The sequence below is a fragment of the Temnothorax longispinosus genome, chromosome 4 (assembly GCF_030848805.1).
Source record: "Temnothorax longispinosus isolate EJ_2023e chromosome 4, Tlon_JGU_v1, whole genome shotgun sequence".
Classification (NCBI taxonomy): domain Eukaryota; kingdom Metazoa; phylum Arthropoda; class Insecta; order Hymenoptera; family Formicidae; genus Temnothorax; species Temnothorax longispinosus.
Genome location: NC_092361.1, coordinates 19,072,330 through 19,087,683, shown reverse-complemented (window position 1 = coordinate 19,087,683; position 15,354 = coordinate 19,072,330). Strand labels below are relative to the sequence as shown.

Here is a 15,354-nt window from a genome sequence, read left to right as displayed (position 1 = left end):
CCTGCGTCAGCGTACGCGTGTAGACGATTGTGTGAATAAGAATTATTTGTAGAAAATGTGAAGTTTTGCATGAGAGAGACGCGCTGCAAAAAAAATAAGTACTCGAGACGGAAAGCACACGGAACATACGTACAAGAGATACGAATACTACGAAGTATTTAATGTGTGCGCATAAAGATCTAATTGCGTGCTTTAATCGAATGCATAAAGTTGCGGCTGGAAAACCATGAACTTGGTTCGCATTGATAATGCAATGACGAAATATAAAATAAAAGAGAAAGGGTCAAACGCGTGCTGTGTATATTAGATGGGACGCCGTAAAAGTTGTTCTCTCCTCTCGTTCTTTCGCCGTTCTCCTTCCTTTCTCACTCGCGTTGTTTCCGCCCGTCTCTTTTTTTCTCCATTCTCTACTTTTCATTTCTTTCGCATCTCTCCTCTCGCTCTCGGTGCATGTGTATACACGAACCGTCTTTACGTCCGTGTATGCAGAGAGAGGTAAGTTTCGGTCCCGGTCCCCGCGTTATATTTACGAAGAGCCTCTGCCTCTAATGGTTTCGATGTGCTCGGACGCAACGCGTACCTGTCCCGCGCGGAGTGCGTGTGTGCACACACGCGTGCGTGGGGCGATTCCTCATGCGTGCGTGCACGCGCGTGTTCAGTGTACATACACACGCGTGCACGTCCCGAGCCCGCGCGACGCGCGATACGGCGCGGCGCGTAGGGAAGACGAGGAAGGATTCACGCATACACACACGCACGCGCGCGAGCCGCACGGGCGTGAATTATGCCTCGCGCGAGATGTCAAATTGCTCGCCATATCATAAAATATACAACTCCGCGCGCTGTGGGAAACATTATGTTCTCTCCCGGTCCTCCTTCTCTCTCCACCCTGGCCGTTTCCACCTTCAGCCACCCGGTGTCCCCCACCGTCCACCCCGCCATGGGTCCTTCCTCCCTCTCTTCCCGTCCTCGTTTCTCACCCCCGCGCGGCCATCACGATTCGCAAATAAATTCGCGCGGCGCACCGCACTCATATTAACGTCGAGACGGTTTCGGCGCCCGCTTCCGGAAATTCATTTTTCCGTCGACGGCGACATAACGTCGCCTCTATGTAATGGCGAAACCGTTATACTCATATACATATGTATCGTGATAACAGAATTTGAATAAAAAAGAGCAATTTGCGAATTATCAAATGTGATGATCTTTAGATGTCTGTGAAGAACATTACTGGGCATGTATTATGGAACTTTTCGGAATAGATTCCAAATGAAATTATTTAGTTATTTCCTAGATTTCTATTTTTCTAGGGAATAATTCCCATCGGAATCCATTCCGAAAAGTTTTATAATACTTCCCTTACTGTTTCATGATGAGCGCGCTTATCAGGAATATTTGGAAACAATTTCTTCTTTTCTAAGTTGTTTCGAGAAATTTATATAATCGATAAACCGTTTATTCGATCGTCGTATGCGCTTCACAAAATAGAACGCGTAAGACATTTCAGCTTTAAAAATTAGATACGTTGAGAAGAGCTGCAACCTGCAACGTCGTCGTGTGTCCGTCCAAGCCAGAGTAATATACCTGCGACTCACTTCGTCCTGATCTGATTTAGCGATCTTTCCGCCACGCCTCACGTCTAATCGCTAGATGAGAGAGAAAGAGAGAGTGAGAGAGGGCTCGATGCCGTTCATTAATAAGCCTAAAACTGGCCCACACACGAGAGTAGGCCCTGAAGAGAATGCTCCTCCGCCGTGCCCAAGAGATCTTTCTCTCTCTCACTCTTTCTCTCGAGATGTTTCGTCCCGCGAGAGGGGAGCTGGAGATGAAAGATCCATCGATGATACATAGTATATCGACGCGAAAAACCGTTGAATCATCGGCCGTCAATAAATACCGATCGATCCCGCGCCAGCGTCTATTAATGACTAAACGTCGGCTAACCAAATTAACCGTGACTAAAGTGCATTTAACTCGGCATTCCTCGTACTCGCGTAACATTGTTTAAGCCGCTTCGGTTACCGCACAATAAATCACGATCGTGTATGCGTGATTTCCCCCAGTGATTTTGCAAGCCTATAATGATATTCTTTAACACAAACTTATTGTGTTGGTAAAAAGATTAGCGCTAATCTTTGCTCATACATGCGATTTAATCAATTTGAACGTAGCTTCATATCAAAATACTAAATGAATATTACATTCAACAATTGAAAAGAAAGAAAACCATGGTATAGTGCACTATCCTAATATTTAGAAAAATAATATTCTAAAAATATGAGAACTGTTGCCCTCTCTCATTTTTATATCGAGTTTTTATTTAGTCTTATTAATATTATTAGTCTACATTCATTTTATAAACAAAATAATTTGATAAACAAAAAAGAATTTTTCGTGCGATCGAAGGGAGTTCTTTTTTTGCATAGTGCTAATGAAATTCCTCCAAGATTACTTGCCGTTACCGCAGCAAAGTTAATGTATCTTCTTAGTTGCTCTTTCCCCAGTATTCTCCTTTCCTCTGCCATCCCCTCGTCCTTATATTCTCTCAAGTATCCGTCGCGCGAGGTTTCCCCACTTAATCCTGTCCGTACGTAAATCATGAACTTCCTTCTCGACGCCTGCGAGGGTACTTGGCAGGACTATCCACGAAAAAAAGGGGAAAGGGTGAGATACGAGGATGCGGACGAGAGCAAATCGAAACTTTCCTAAAAAGCAATTTTCTTCGCACAGAACTGGAACTTGTGCGCATTGCAGTTTTTCGTTCAATAAACGGATATAGGTGAAAGTTACACAAAACGATGTAACTGAAACACTCCCATCATCGATTCACGCCCGCAAAAATCGATCCTTGAGGATGACGAGATGTGTCCAAAAGAGGAGAAAGCGGTATATTAAACACATGATACAAAGGGGCACGGGATATTGCAATGAATGGCCCAAAGGCACGAATAGCCTGAAATACTATCGGACGAGAAAAAGAGGAGGCGAAAATAGAAGGCGCGGTAAAAATAGCAGTGTGTGTGTATATACATATATAGTGCTACTCTCGAAACACAATTCATCCCGATTCTCGAAACCGAAAAATGCTAATCCTCGAATTCCTTTTGAGCGAACATTCTTTCTCTTTCTATCATTTTTCCTATCCCTCGAGACTCTCTCGCCTTCGTTGGCTGTCGTGAAAATATTACAAATGTTGACGACCTCTCGGCGATTCGAGGCGGAAAGCGCCTTTGGGGTTCATCGGCGGATTCGACGTGGAAAAGCTCCCAGATCGGACAATGGATCTCTAACAAGCCCTCTGTCGCGTCCGCGTGCATCCATACATGCATTCCTTCCTTTTCCTTCCTGCCTTTTGCGGTGCCGTTTAGCACCGGTGTACAAAGCTATAACAACACGCCGCTGAGTTCTGACCCGTGCATAAGCCCACCGGGGCCTATTTTCGTTTTCCTTTAAAAATCTCGAGCCGCGTTGAAGCACGCGGGGCCGGCGTCTGTTTGCACGCTTCTTCGACGAGTGCCACTGCGCAAAACTTGACGAGACTTTCAGTACCCCTCGAGAAAATATAAGGGCGCGCGTGTACTTTTCGCCTCAATGAGGATCTCTGATCCCTCTTGAGGGTCCTTGAACGATGTTTGTAACAGCGTTTAAAGAAACACGCAAGTCAGAATCTCGGCAATCTGATATTTTCAATTAAGTGGAACTAATGCAAGGCACAGAAAACTACATAACATAATTATTGTATGATAATTAAATTATATCAGTTTGGTATGTAAAAATCCTAATTTCTTTCGATATTAACTTTTCGAGAAGATATGTCTTGGGAAAATTAAACGCTCATAGCAAAATCAATGAAGAGGATAGAGCAATGGAAAATACTTCGTATTTCGTATCAATGCAAAGTCGAGTTTCTATTCGATTACCCTCTCGATAGAGTATACGCACACCACAGTCTTAATTTCACAATCTAAACTGAGACGGGCAAAAGTTTTACGAGCGGTCGAATGATTTTCAGAGATGCGTAAAATGCAGAGACACAGTTCCTACATAGCAAAGATATACAATTACAGTTAGATGGGTGCAAAAGATTACTCTATACCGTGACAACTATATAGACACGAGTTAACCCGAAAAAATGCCACCTTCCGCGAATAAATACGATGTACTTTGCATGCGAAGAATCTCTCCGCGCGTCCAGGGCCGTACCGGACTGCCTAAAAAAAAAAATTCCTCGCGATTCCATTTGCAAAGAAGCTGCACGGTAAAATACCGATTGCAAAATTAGTCCATTGAACGAACAGTGCCACAAATGGCCACTCTATCATATCCGAGAATCACTTGAGAAAGAAGAAACTTCTAATATAAATTCCAGGATAATTAGCCGCACGAAACGATCGAATTATCCGACATAATCTGGCAACCCGCCCATCGGTCGCATCGTGCTGAAACTCAGACCACAAAAATGCCGCAAAGAATTCTGTGAGAACTGTACCGATTGTGTCCTCGTACCGGTTTCCTTGGAAGTGATAGGTTGGCCGGATACCGGCCCTGGTAACTCTAGACGAACAACCGGGCATACCGAGTCCATGGCGCCCCTATCTTTTATGCCAGCAGTTTCTGAAAATCTCTGAGCTTGATCTCTCTACCCCGGATTACAACAGGCAAGACAGAAAGAGAGAAAGAGAGGGAGAAAGGTGGTCAGATCGTGGAGGTCGTGCGACGAGCGAGACGACGAGGGAAGCTGGGAGAGAGATTGGTTGTCAGCGACAGCAGCAACCGCAGCAGCGGCAGCAACACGTGTGCGCGCGCTGGACCTGGCGGCGTTTACATAAACACGTATAAACGTCGTGTAAACCCTGGCGCGACACCAGTCCCCCGCATTTCTAGACGTGCGCGTGTGCGTGTACGGCTCAACGCGCGTCCATGAGAGGGTCCGGCGACGGTAGCATCCCCGGGTTCAGATAACCGGCGAGGATATACGACTCTAAACTGCACCTACGTGCGGGGACGTTCTTGGGCTACCGAATTTTCAAGGAGTCACGACAGAACGTCAAGATAGCGACGGTAAGGACGCACGGGGAACCGGATCAAGGATGAGAAGTGTCCGGTTGACTGGCGATTCTCGGTAAGAACCAACAAATGTCGTGCCGGAGGAACCGGAGAGCTTCTGGTTGTTGGATATTTAGTCACCGAATATTTCCTGTCACTAACTAGAGATATTTTTATTAACAATTGCACAAACAGATTACGGACAGGAAGTGGAAAATGCAAATTTCTGCTATTATATCTGCAAGAATCCGATCTAACGTAAACAAATCTGGAACGGTGTGATAATTTCTGAGATGGCTTTAGATGGGAACGAGATCTTGCCTAGCTTCGTCAGAGCGTTATTTGGGTCAACCATTATCTTATCCTAACGCGATCTGGAGGTAGTGGCCTAACGTGCTTTCCAATAGACGTCGGGAGGTGGATATATCATGGAGGCTCCCGTGGGGCCACGGATGACAAAGATAGCAAGCGCGCGAACGAGAGAAAGAGAGAGACGACAGAGAAGAAGAGAGGGAACGAGCAAACACTCGAATTACTTCAGCAAAGAAACATCTGCCGATGGCGCTCTCCTTTTCAAAGCCAACATGGCGGAATGATCGGCGCATCAACCGGTAGTTACGTTTACCCACGGATCTGCGGTTCTTTTTTTCCTGCCACTGCGCTCTTCTCCCTTAGACCGACCCCCCTCCCCTCGTTCTTTGCTCTTCCTCGTTTCCGCGCGCGCGACGATTTCTTTGGCAAAAAAAAGTCCAGTTGCGTTTTCGCGGGAAAGTCCCGAACGTCCGTCTTCTTCGCTCTCTGTTTCCCCCTTCTTGCGTTCGCAGCCAAGCGCTCGTGCGGAAAGAGGAAACGCTTTTTTCTCGCTAATATAGATTCAGGATTCGTCCCGTCGTGATCGTAGAATCACGAACAAATCTGTGGATACCAAACATAGCAGGTGCTATGCAAACATGCCGCCATTGGAACTCCTGGAGTGACTCGAAACGACAGAGGCGATTGATGCTGGATCTCGACTCAGTTCTGCAATCTCGGATGTGCAAATAGGACAATATTTTTTTAAACCTCGCCCAATCCGAACGAACGTAGCATTTGGTGGACCATGATTAACGCGCATGGCGACTGATTTCATTCTCCGACGAGCGCCACCGATGAAATCACCCTCCCGTAGTGCGTTTCGAGATTTTAATTCCTCCCGAATGTATTGTACGTATATCCATCCCCCGCTCACACATTAAATCACAACGTTTATCATTCGTACTTTCTCGTTTTCAATTTTTTTTGAACGTGAAAAAAAATCACCAATGTCCGAGTCTCACTCTCTCGAATTGCTTGGTAAAGAATGAACGGCAGACTGCGCGTCGCAGAGAAAGCAAAAAATCGGCATTCTATCGATCGCAGATTATTTGTGTAACGAAGTGCCTCGAGCTCAGGAGTAGATCCAATATCTAGTGATCCTAAACCGCGGTAAGATCAAGTCACAGTGATTTCGCCGTGACTTTCGTATCTCCTTGGTCGATCGCGATGACATCGATATACATTTGACAGGAGAACCTCCAGGATTTCCTAATGCCAAACGTATAACAAGAAAATTATCCACTTGAGGGGCCTTCAAAAATGGAAACGGGAATGCGTGGCAGAAGAGGGAGGTTGAAAGGTCGCCGTAAAAGTGGGGAGGGGAGTTTTCTCGATCCGGTAAGGTTTGCAACAATGTCCGGTGGTCCCAGGACTGGTGTCCTCCACGAATACAATGGCCGCGAAAAATCATCCATTATCCGCGCGAGATCCATACACAGAAGGGAGATGACGAGAGAAAGATGGAAGGAAGATGGTGAGGTTGCAAGTTCGGGCCCATGGACAATGGCGTACGCCCATATATCACCCGATTTTTCAAAAAAATGGAATCAATGAGTCTGCCTCGAAGGTGCAACGAAGAAAAGATGGGATTCTATACCGGTTTTCCAGGCACCTTTTCGAGCTGGTGGAACACTTCCGATCCCGCGAGCTTGACCATTGAAAGACGAAAATTTTATTATTCTGACTTTAAATTCTTAGCGGAAGTACGACGATTTACGGATACTTTACGAAACGGGATTTAAGAAATTTAGAAATTTAGAAATAGCACTTAGAAACTGCCAAACCTTAGAAATATTTTAAGAATAACAATTTTACTATCAAGAATAGAAATAATTTCTATAAAAACATAGAAAAGAGACGGGCAAAAAATTATTAAAAAGAACAGATAATTAACAATATATGTATAGTATCAGCATCTTTAATTATTCAAAATTTAAATTTGCGCAGTTTTCATACGAAGAACTTATTTTGCATAATCGCTTAAAATTATACACGGCAGATGTGTGAAGACAATTATTTGACTTTAGAAATTGTATAGATTAAAATCAGCATTTTTATGATTCAGTAAATAAGAGATCCGCATCTTCTGTTTAGATGCTCTATCCCCCAATAGATGAAGTACGGACTCATGATCTAAATCTAGCCATCGAACCCGCATATTATATATGTATATGTATATACACACACACACACGCATGCACGCACACGCACGCACGCATGCACGTACGGATGCACCCATACACACATGCATGCACACGTACAAGCTCGCGTGTATCGCTCTTCGATTCCAACCATAGCCAAAACGATTATAATAACTATTTTATCCGGCGCGGATCTGGGCCATTGTGCCTCTCGATTCTGAAAGTCATAACACGATGCCTATACTGCCCTTCGGGAACTGCCTCGTGTTCCCCTTTTGGCTGTGCTATACTACGGTGTAACCTGGTGCACCATGAATTTCAAACACACATACACACACGTATACACACACAGAGAAGTATGTGTGCCCAAAGATGCGAACGCGACGACCGACATAATCAGACCCTTCTGTGACTACATTTCTCGCGCGTATGTATGCGTGTATACCTCAAACACGCGAATGTGTATTGTGATTGCATATGCGGATGCGAGTACCTATATACGTACGCGTGACACACGACACGCATACACAGACAATTATCTCCTAAGTGTATATACATAGGTACAGTGAACGAAATGTGTGCATGGAAACTTGCGTATCGCATACATATAGGCTGTCCCCGAATTATGAAACATAATTTTAATGACAATTTCTTTATCATTCTGGTGCCGGTTCTTATTTAGAGAGTATTTCAAGAAATTGAGTTGTGTATCTTGATAAAAATTATTTAAATTTTTAATTAAAATCCTATATAAGCAAAACTTGCTCAAATTTCAATAAAAATATCCCATTCCGTCTATCTAATCGCACACGAATCATCACGAAGTACATCTAAGTGCATTCAAGTACATTCTTGAAAAAGGTGTACTTCACGAAAAGCCTTCATTCTTAATTACTAATGAATCAGAAACTATCGATCCTTCAGCGTTCTAACAAAAAGAAATAGCGATGCTAAAATAAACAAAAGATCTGAAGGCTGCGTTTTTGAGACACCCTATATTCAACCACTAGTGATCCTGGTCTCGCGCTGACACCGGCGCACGCATATACACGTATGAATACGCGCGTCCGTATGCGTATCGCGGCGGTGGCACACATCGACCACCGGCAATATTTCACAGCATATTGTTGCCATCTGCACACGCAACCCTGCGCGCACGACAGAATGCACGACGTAGGAGAGACGCGCGCTTTTATTTATCTGCTATTTATTTGCCAACGCGCGCGCTACCGAAGCGCGGTACCCCGACCACGACCCTGCCGGGGACAGATTTGAAAAGTTATTAATCGTTCTGTTTTGGATAAGAGTGCCACGGCACTCTGGCCCCCTCCCTATTGCCAGACGAGCTCCTTTTATGCGAGCTGCCGGCTAACCAGACGACGGCGCATATTGGCCGTGCGAGCAAACGTGCCCCCTTTCGATCGACACGAGAGGGTTCCTCGAGACGAAGGTGTGAATCGATGGGTGGAGACAAGCCACAAAAAAATCGAAATCGAGTCAACTCTTTCGCGGAGCGGAGGGAGACAGATTGAGACGTGAATACGTCTACACGCGCACGCTTGCTCGCGCGAATCATAATACAAGAGCCGAACGTTCAAATAATTTGACAAAATACTACGAATCCCGGCTCATCCCGTCTTACGAATATGTATAAGCTAACTCATAAATATTCACATCGTTGCGGAAAAAAAAAATCATAATACTTGCGTACCGTAAAACGCAATCTCGATGGCGGATACGCCTCTGCGATCGAGATAACGAAAATGTCGTAAAGTCCGACAATTGAAATCTTTCCGGCGAATAAAAAAACGGAGTTGCAACGAGATAAGAGGTGACGCTGGTGCATGGGACCGTTATCTGCATAACTTCATAAATATTTAAGACGCCTGCTTGCGTATGATGCCACAGATGCTCGGGTCAACAACGCGTCCGAACAACTTATTGTTAAATATACCTAATCTGTATCGTGACGATATATGTACGTGTTTTTTCCTCGATTATACATCATAATCTTATCGTATTTATTCATATGTAAGATGAATGCGATGATAACGAAAGATTTTAATACTTTTTTTATATTTTATATTTTAATATCTTTCAAATATTTTGAGCATTTTTACGGTCTTTTACATTAGAATTTTTTAAAGAAAAAGAAGAGAGAGAGAGAGAGAGAGAGAGAGGAGAGATACGCAGACTCGACCCCACTCGCGGAATAGTTCCCCTCAGCACTCATTTCGGTTTTTTATGCGTTTCGGTAACACATATTCCCAATTCTAGCCGCGACTCGTCCCCGCAATTCGTCCAAGGGCGAGGACGTGGGTGAGAGACGCCATTTTCGCCATAAAAAATCCGCCAAGTTCGCGCTTCCTGTTCGCGCGTCTCCTCGAGAGCGCAGCGCCAGGAGGAAGCTCCGGAAAAGGGAGTAGAATACGGGGGTGTGGACCGACACGGTAAAATATATTCCAGTCAACTTCCGTTGGAAATAAATAAGAGTCACGCCACGCGATCTCGGTGCGCCCCGACAACGGCGGCCATTCGTGTGCAGGGGACCTTATCTTTCGATATCTCTCTCTTCCCCTCTCACAGCCTAAGCTAAGAGAAGCCATCGAGAGAAGAGTTCCGCCGCCACTCATCAAGATATACGGAGTATCAAGATGAGACTCTCTGTAATGCGTTTGCGTAATCGTTCTTTAATTATTAACACCTACGTAATTGTGAATTTCGTCTTCCTAATGTAACATGATGAACGGCTGATTACTCGTGATTACCTTCGATTAATCTTGATATTATTTTGCGCCATTTGTGAGAATTCTTGAAAATTAAATTTTAATTAATCAATTAATTAATTCCTTCTTCTGCATTTTATGTTATATAATAATTCCTTCACGAAATATTATACGATACGTTTTTAATTGGAATATCATTAACCTTGTATTGTTACAATTTCTTTTTTCAGGCGAGAAACCTTTTAGATGCGAGTATAACGGCTGCGATAGGAGGTTTGCGAACAGCAGCGATCGAAAGAAGCACAGCCATGTTCATACTTCGGACAAGCCTTACAATTGTCGAGTCACGGGATGTGACAAGTCCTACACCCATCCTAGTTCGCTACGCAAACACATGAAGGTACGTCTTCCGGTTGAGTTAATCATGAAAATAGCTTGGCAGGCAGATGAGAAGGCACTACTAAGAATTCGATCCTATCGTTTACACATTTGGGCTGCTTGTATTTCGTAAGTGCCACACATTCAATAATTCGACTTTGGACACACATTATAAAACAACTTTAAGATAAAGAGAGAGATTGTCAACACGTTGCTAATGAAAGTTTACATTCATGTTAAATTATTATAATAGATAAAGATAGATAACGTAATATTACGATTAACACGGAACATCTTCTATATCCGACAAAAAAGTCCTACACACAAAGATGGATTAACACTGAATTAAATAATAAAAAGGCAGCGTGGTCCCGGTCGGTGATCAATTGTGACCCAGCTAGCAATGTCGAATCGAAATCGATTTGATGTCGATGCGTCGATGAATGATCAATGTCGAATACTGATTGATATTTTTTATCTTCGACTTCGTCGTAGTTATTTTATGTTAGTTGTGCAATTATGAATATTTCTATAAGATTTTTATTGTCTTTCGGCCAGTTCTATATCAAATTGAAGAAAAATCAAAAAGCACATAATATATACGTATATACTGTGTATTCAATGTAGGATTAAGAAGGAAGAGGAGGGGAGCAAAAAACAATAGAAATCTAATAGAAATATTTACAATTGTTCAATTAATATAAAAAAAATTATGACGAGATCAAATATGACAAAAATATAAATTAGTATTCGACAGCGATCATTCATCGACGCATCTATGTCAAATCGACTAATCATTAGACTTCTGTTTCGTTTGTATTCGGATGGTGAAGACTGCGTAAATAGTGAAACAAAACAGTGCGCCGTTCCTAATTTAAAGCTACAGTGATTTTTTTCGCACGAACGATCGCGGAATCTTAATAAGAAATTATCTCAGAACGGAAAGGCAGAAGGAGAGGTAGGGAACCGTGCAAAACCCAACTTCCGAGATACACGCGTGTTAGGTCAGCTTCACCGGGAATGCTTTCGCTACTCCACGGTTTTCGCAGACGTGATTCGCGGAAGGCAGTCGTCGAGATTTGCTCACTGAATTATGAAGGAAGGACCAGAGAGATGGAAACGGATCCTTGATCTCCGTTGCTTTCGCGTTCTGGACTTCCTTGGGTCAGGCCAAGGTGCTACTCTTTCCGCTGATCCTCGTGATCTCCGTTTCGATATCTCCCGGCGATCGACTTCAAGTCTCTCCACGTTATAAGACCCCCGAAACGTACCGTATAAATCAAAAATATGTTCTGTATACTATACGAAATACACGAAAGTCATCTTCTGAGAAAATGATAATAAGTAACTTTGACCGACACATAAATGCAATGACAATTACACAATCGAAAAGATTCTGTATGTAAGTTATTAATAACACCCACCAGAGAAAAGTTCATCGATTGATCCGGATTAAGAAGTGTAGATCCAACACAATGCACAAATTTGACTACATGCCATGTTTCGAAGAGGTTTTATACTATAACATGTAATACCTAAGCCACACATACAAACACTTTTTTACAATGGTAATGACAAAATCCGTCATTACGGTCGCTATCTAATGCGATATCCTTTTCGACGTTCTCTTTCCAGGTACATGGAATGACGTTAACCGAGGGTAAAGTAGGAGGAGGATACGAGAGCGAGGGAGAAGAGAGCAGCAGCAGCGGGGGTAGCCTGTCGGTGACTGGTAACACGGAATCGCCCCAGCCACCTACGGTTGTCCCGACAAGGACACCAACCAATCTTCCACCTACGAGTCGAAGCCATGATCCTTCGGCCCGCGGAACGACGGAGGTGGCGGAGTGGTACGTTTGTCAGCCACCGACAGTCGGGCCTCAACCAGGGCCCTTACCTGGTCCACCGCCGCCGCATCATCTTGGTCATCATTTCAATCAGTTGATACACCATCAAGCAGCCGCTTATTAGGAAATATCGAAAGGTCGAAGTTGTGACCAAGAGAAAGTCTTTCTAAAATCTCCGTTCCTATCCAATCACCTCAATCCGATGATGTGAAATAAGATTCCTTGCTGAGGACGAGTTTCGTCAAAGGAAGTACCAATGACAATCATCTCTCGATTTATCGAAGATAATTCTCTGAGGAAATATTCAAGAACATACCTGCGACGACATTTCGTATACTTATTATACAATGAACTAACGCGGGCTTTGTTGACACATACAAAGAGGCTCATGGATATTTAGAATAAATCAGGAGTAACATTCGCTGTATGCATCACTGCATCTGACATTTTAAAAGTATCTCACAGTAAATCTAAATTTGAAAATAATTTAAACGGACAAATATTTTTTAGTCATATAAGATAATCCATATAATTTGTCCGCTTAAAATATTTATAAATTAATGATGATTATTAAACAAAAAAACATGTTTTACATCAACGATACTTTTTTGCGAAGAGGACATCTTATGATTAGTATATTTCTGTTCTAGATAGTATGTAACACAACTTCACATATTATTTTAAATAAAATTATATAATCTCTTTATATTAATTAATTCTTCTTAATATTCTGTATAAATATTAATATACATTAATTACAAAATAAAATATTTTTAAAAATATTAGATGCATAAAACAATTATTACAATAATATTATAAAATATTATAAAATAACATTATATATACAATGTTATTATAAATAACATTATAAATATAATGTTTTTTACAATATATTTATAATGTAATTTAAAAATAACATTATATGCATACACATATAACGTTATTATAAATAACGTTATAAAAATAATGTTTTAAAATATGCAGTTAATAAAAGTCATATATGTTGTTTGATCTTTAAAAAATGTTAGGAAAATTAGTATCTATATAATGTTAAGAAACGTTAAAAAATATTAAAAAATAATAGAAATTATTACAAAATAATTGTTTTAAATTATCTTATCATAACACTTTTAGGGGACTATTCTGTAAAGGTTAACGACATCATTGTGTTTTGCGTAGCTATATATAATATACCATAGAAAAGCTGCACAAAGCGCATAACAATATCATTAACGTTTACAGAATAGGCCCCTTAAACACAGAATATTAAGAGAATTTTATACAAAATTATATGATTAAATACTTTAAAAATAATAATAATTTTCTTTCACAGAATTTCTAGAAAGTTATACTGATCGTAAAATGTCCTTCGAAACCAAATATCTATGGTCTCTACAATGTTTTTCGATAGACACTGCTTTCGAAGATATTTCATACAAAATTATACAGTTTATCTTGCATAATGAAAAATATAAATTTGATGATTCAGACTTTAATGTAATATTACTGTTCATAGGTACACATAGAGTAAAAATGAAGTTATCTGCGATATAATAAGAACTCGAGCTATCGCTTAAGTCTATTAGAAACGGTTTAGTATAATAATATAGAATCATTGAAATATAATAATTTTAAGTTAATTTATATTCAACTCTAAACGAGTTGTGTAAAGATACGCGCGATCTGTCTCGTCATTTTGGTGCGCGAGATATTGACGCGAGACACGACCGTGTCTCTTGATGTTGGAAACAAAACTCGTGATATTTGCTTGTACAAGGATTGTTCGGATATAAATTTCGAAATTTTGTTTATTGTGCACTGCTTGTGCTAAACCGAGGAGAAAAATAGTTACACGATATAGGTTACCAAAGATCCGCGTTAACACCGGATCGATCTCTAAAAGTCATTAAGGCTGGTATTCATAGTCAGATCTTGTATTTAAGATCGTCTTAAGTCTGGTCAAAGGCAATCTTAAGACTCCATCCAGCCAGTGAAATGACCGTATTAAGCATCTTAAGACATTAATTAAGACAGTCTTGAAATAAGAACGAACTATGAATACCGGCCAAGATATACACACACACTCACACCCACACACACACTCACACCCACACACACACACACACATATATATTGGAGGATGCAATATCTACAATATAATTTTATATTACACATCCAAATAGTGGACAGTACTTTGGACAGTATCGATCAAAATGAATGAGAAGCACACACAGATCCATACGTGTCTATTATGCTAATAAATGATCTGTTCTTTTTATTCATTTTGTATAATAAAAATGTAAAGTCACCTGTTCTTTGTCGATTCTACATGTTTAGCTTAATGATGATTTTTAAAGACTTTCAAAGACAAGAGTACGAATGAGTAAAATTACATTAGAAAAATGGAAAGCGGCAGGAATAATTTCATTTGCGCAAAGATTCCATCATTAAATTATTAGGCACAATATTATTATATATCTAAATTTCGTATTTATTTTATAATTAATTGATCGCGATAATTTATCATTAATTGCCTTTGTGATCTGAATAAGATCTGTGGTTTTTTTCATTGGTAGTAAATCATAATAAACTATATTATTTTGAAACATGAAAGACTGAAGATTAAAACATATTTTCTCGCTGAATTCTGGTCATCTAATTATAAATTATTTTTAAGATTGCTATACTTGGATAAAGAACATCTCAAAAACATTTTCCTGCACGCTGTGTACAAAAGCAATTTTGCACATTGCAAAATTGTATCCCTTTTGTTTTACTTATTTGCTGTGATTATTTCCGATATCGTACCTCATGTATTATTTATACAATTTTTCATTATATCATTGTAAATTTTATGAACAA

General features: G+C 41.0%; 2 protein-coding genes across 2 annotated transcripts in view; one reads left to right on the top strand and one right to left on the bottom strand.

Annotated features, from left to right (window-relative positions):
* The window catches only part of LOC139811459 (uncharacterized), a 31,210-nt gene extending 18,062 nt beyond the window's left edge, over positions 1–13,148 (top strand). Inside the window, exons 2-3 of the mRNA XM_071775743.1 lie at positions 10,498–10,667; positions 12,281–13,148. Of these exons, the coding sequence (XP_071631844.1) occupies positions 10,498–10,667; positions 12,281–12,616 (506 nt within the window). The 3' untranslated portion in view covers positions 12,617–13,148. The remainder of the gene's footprint in view (positions 1–10,497; positions 10,668–12,280) is intronic.
* Positions 1–15,354, bottom strand: part of LOC139811707 (ester hydrolase C11orf54 homolog) — a 203,145-nt gene that overhangs the window by 143,224 nt on the left and 44,567 nt on the right. The window lies entirely within an intron of this gene.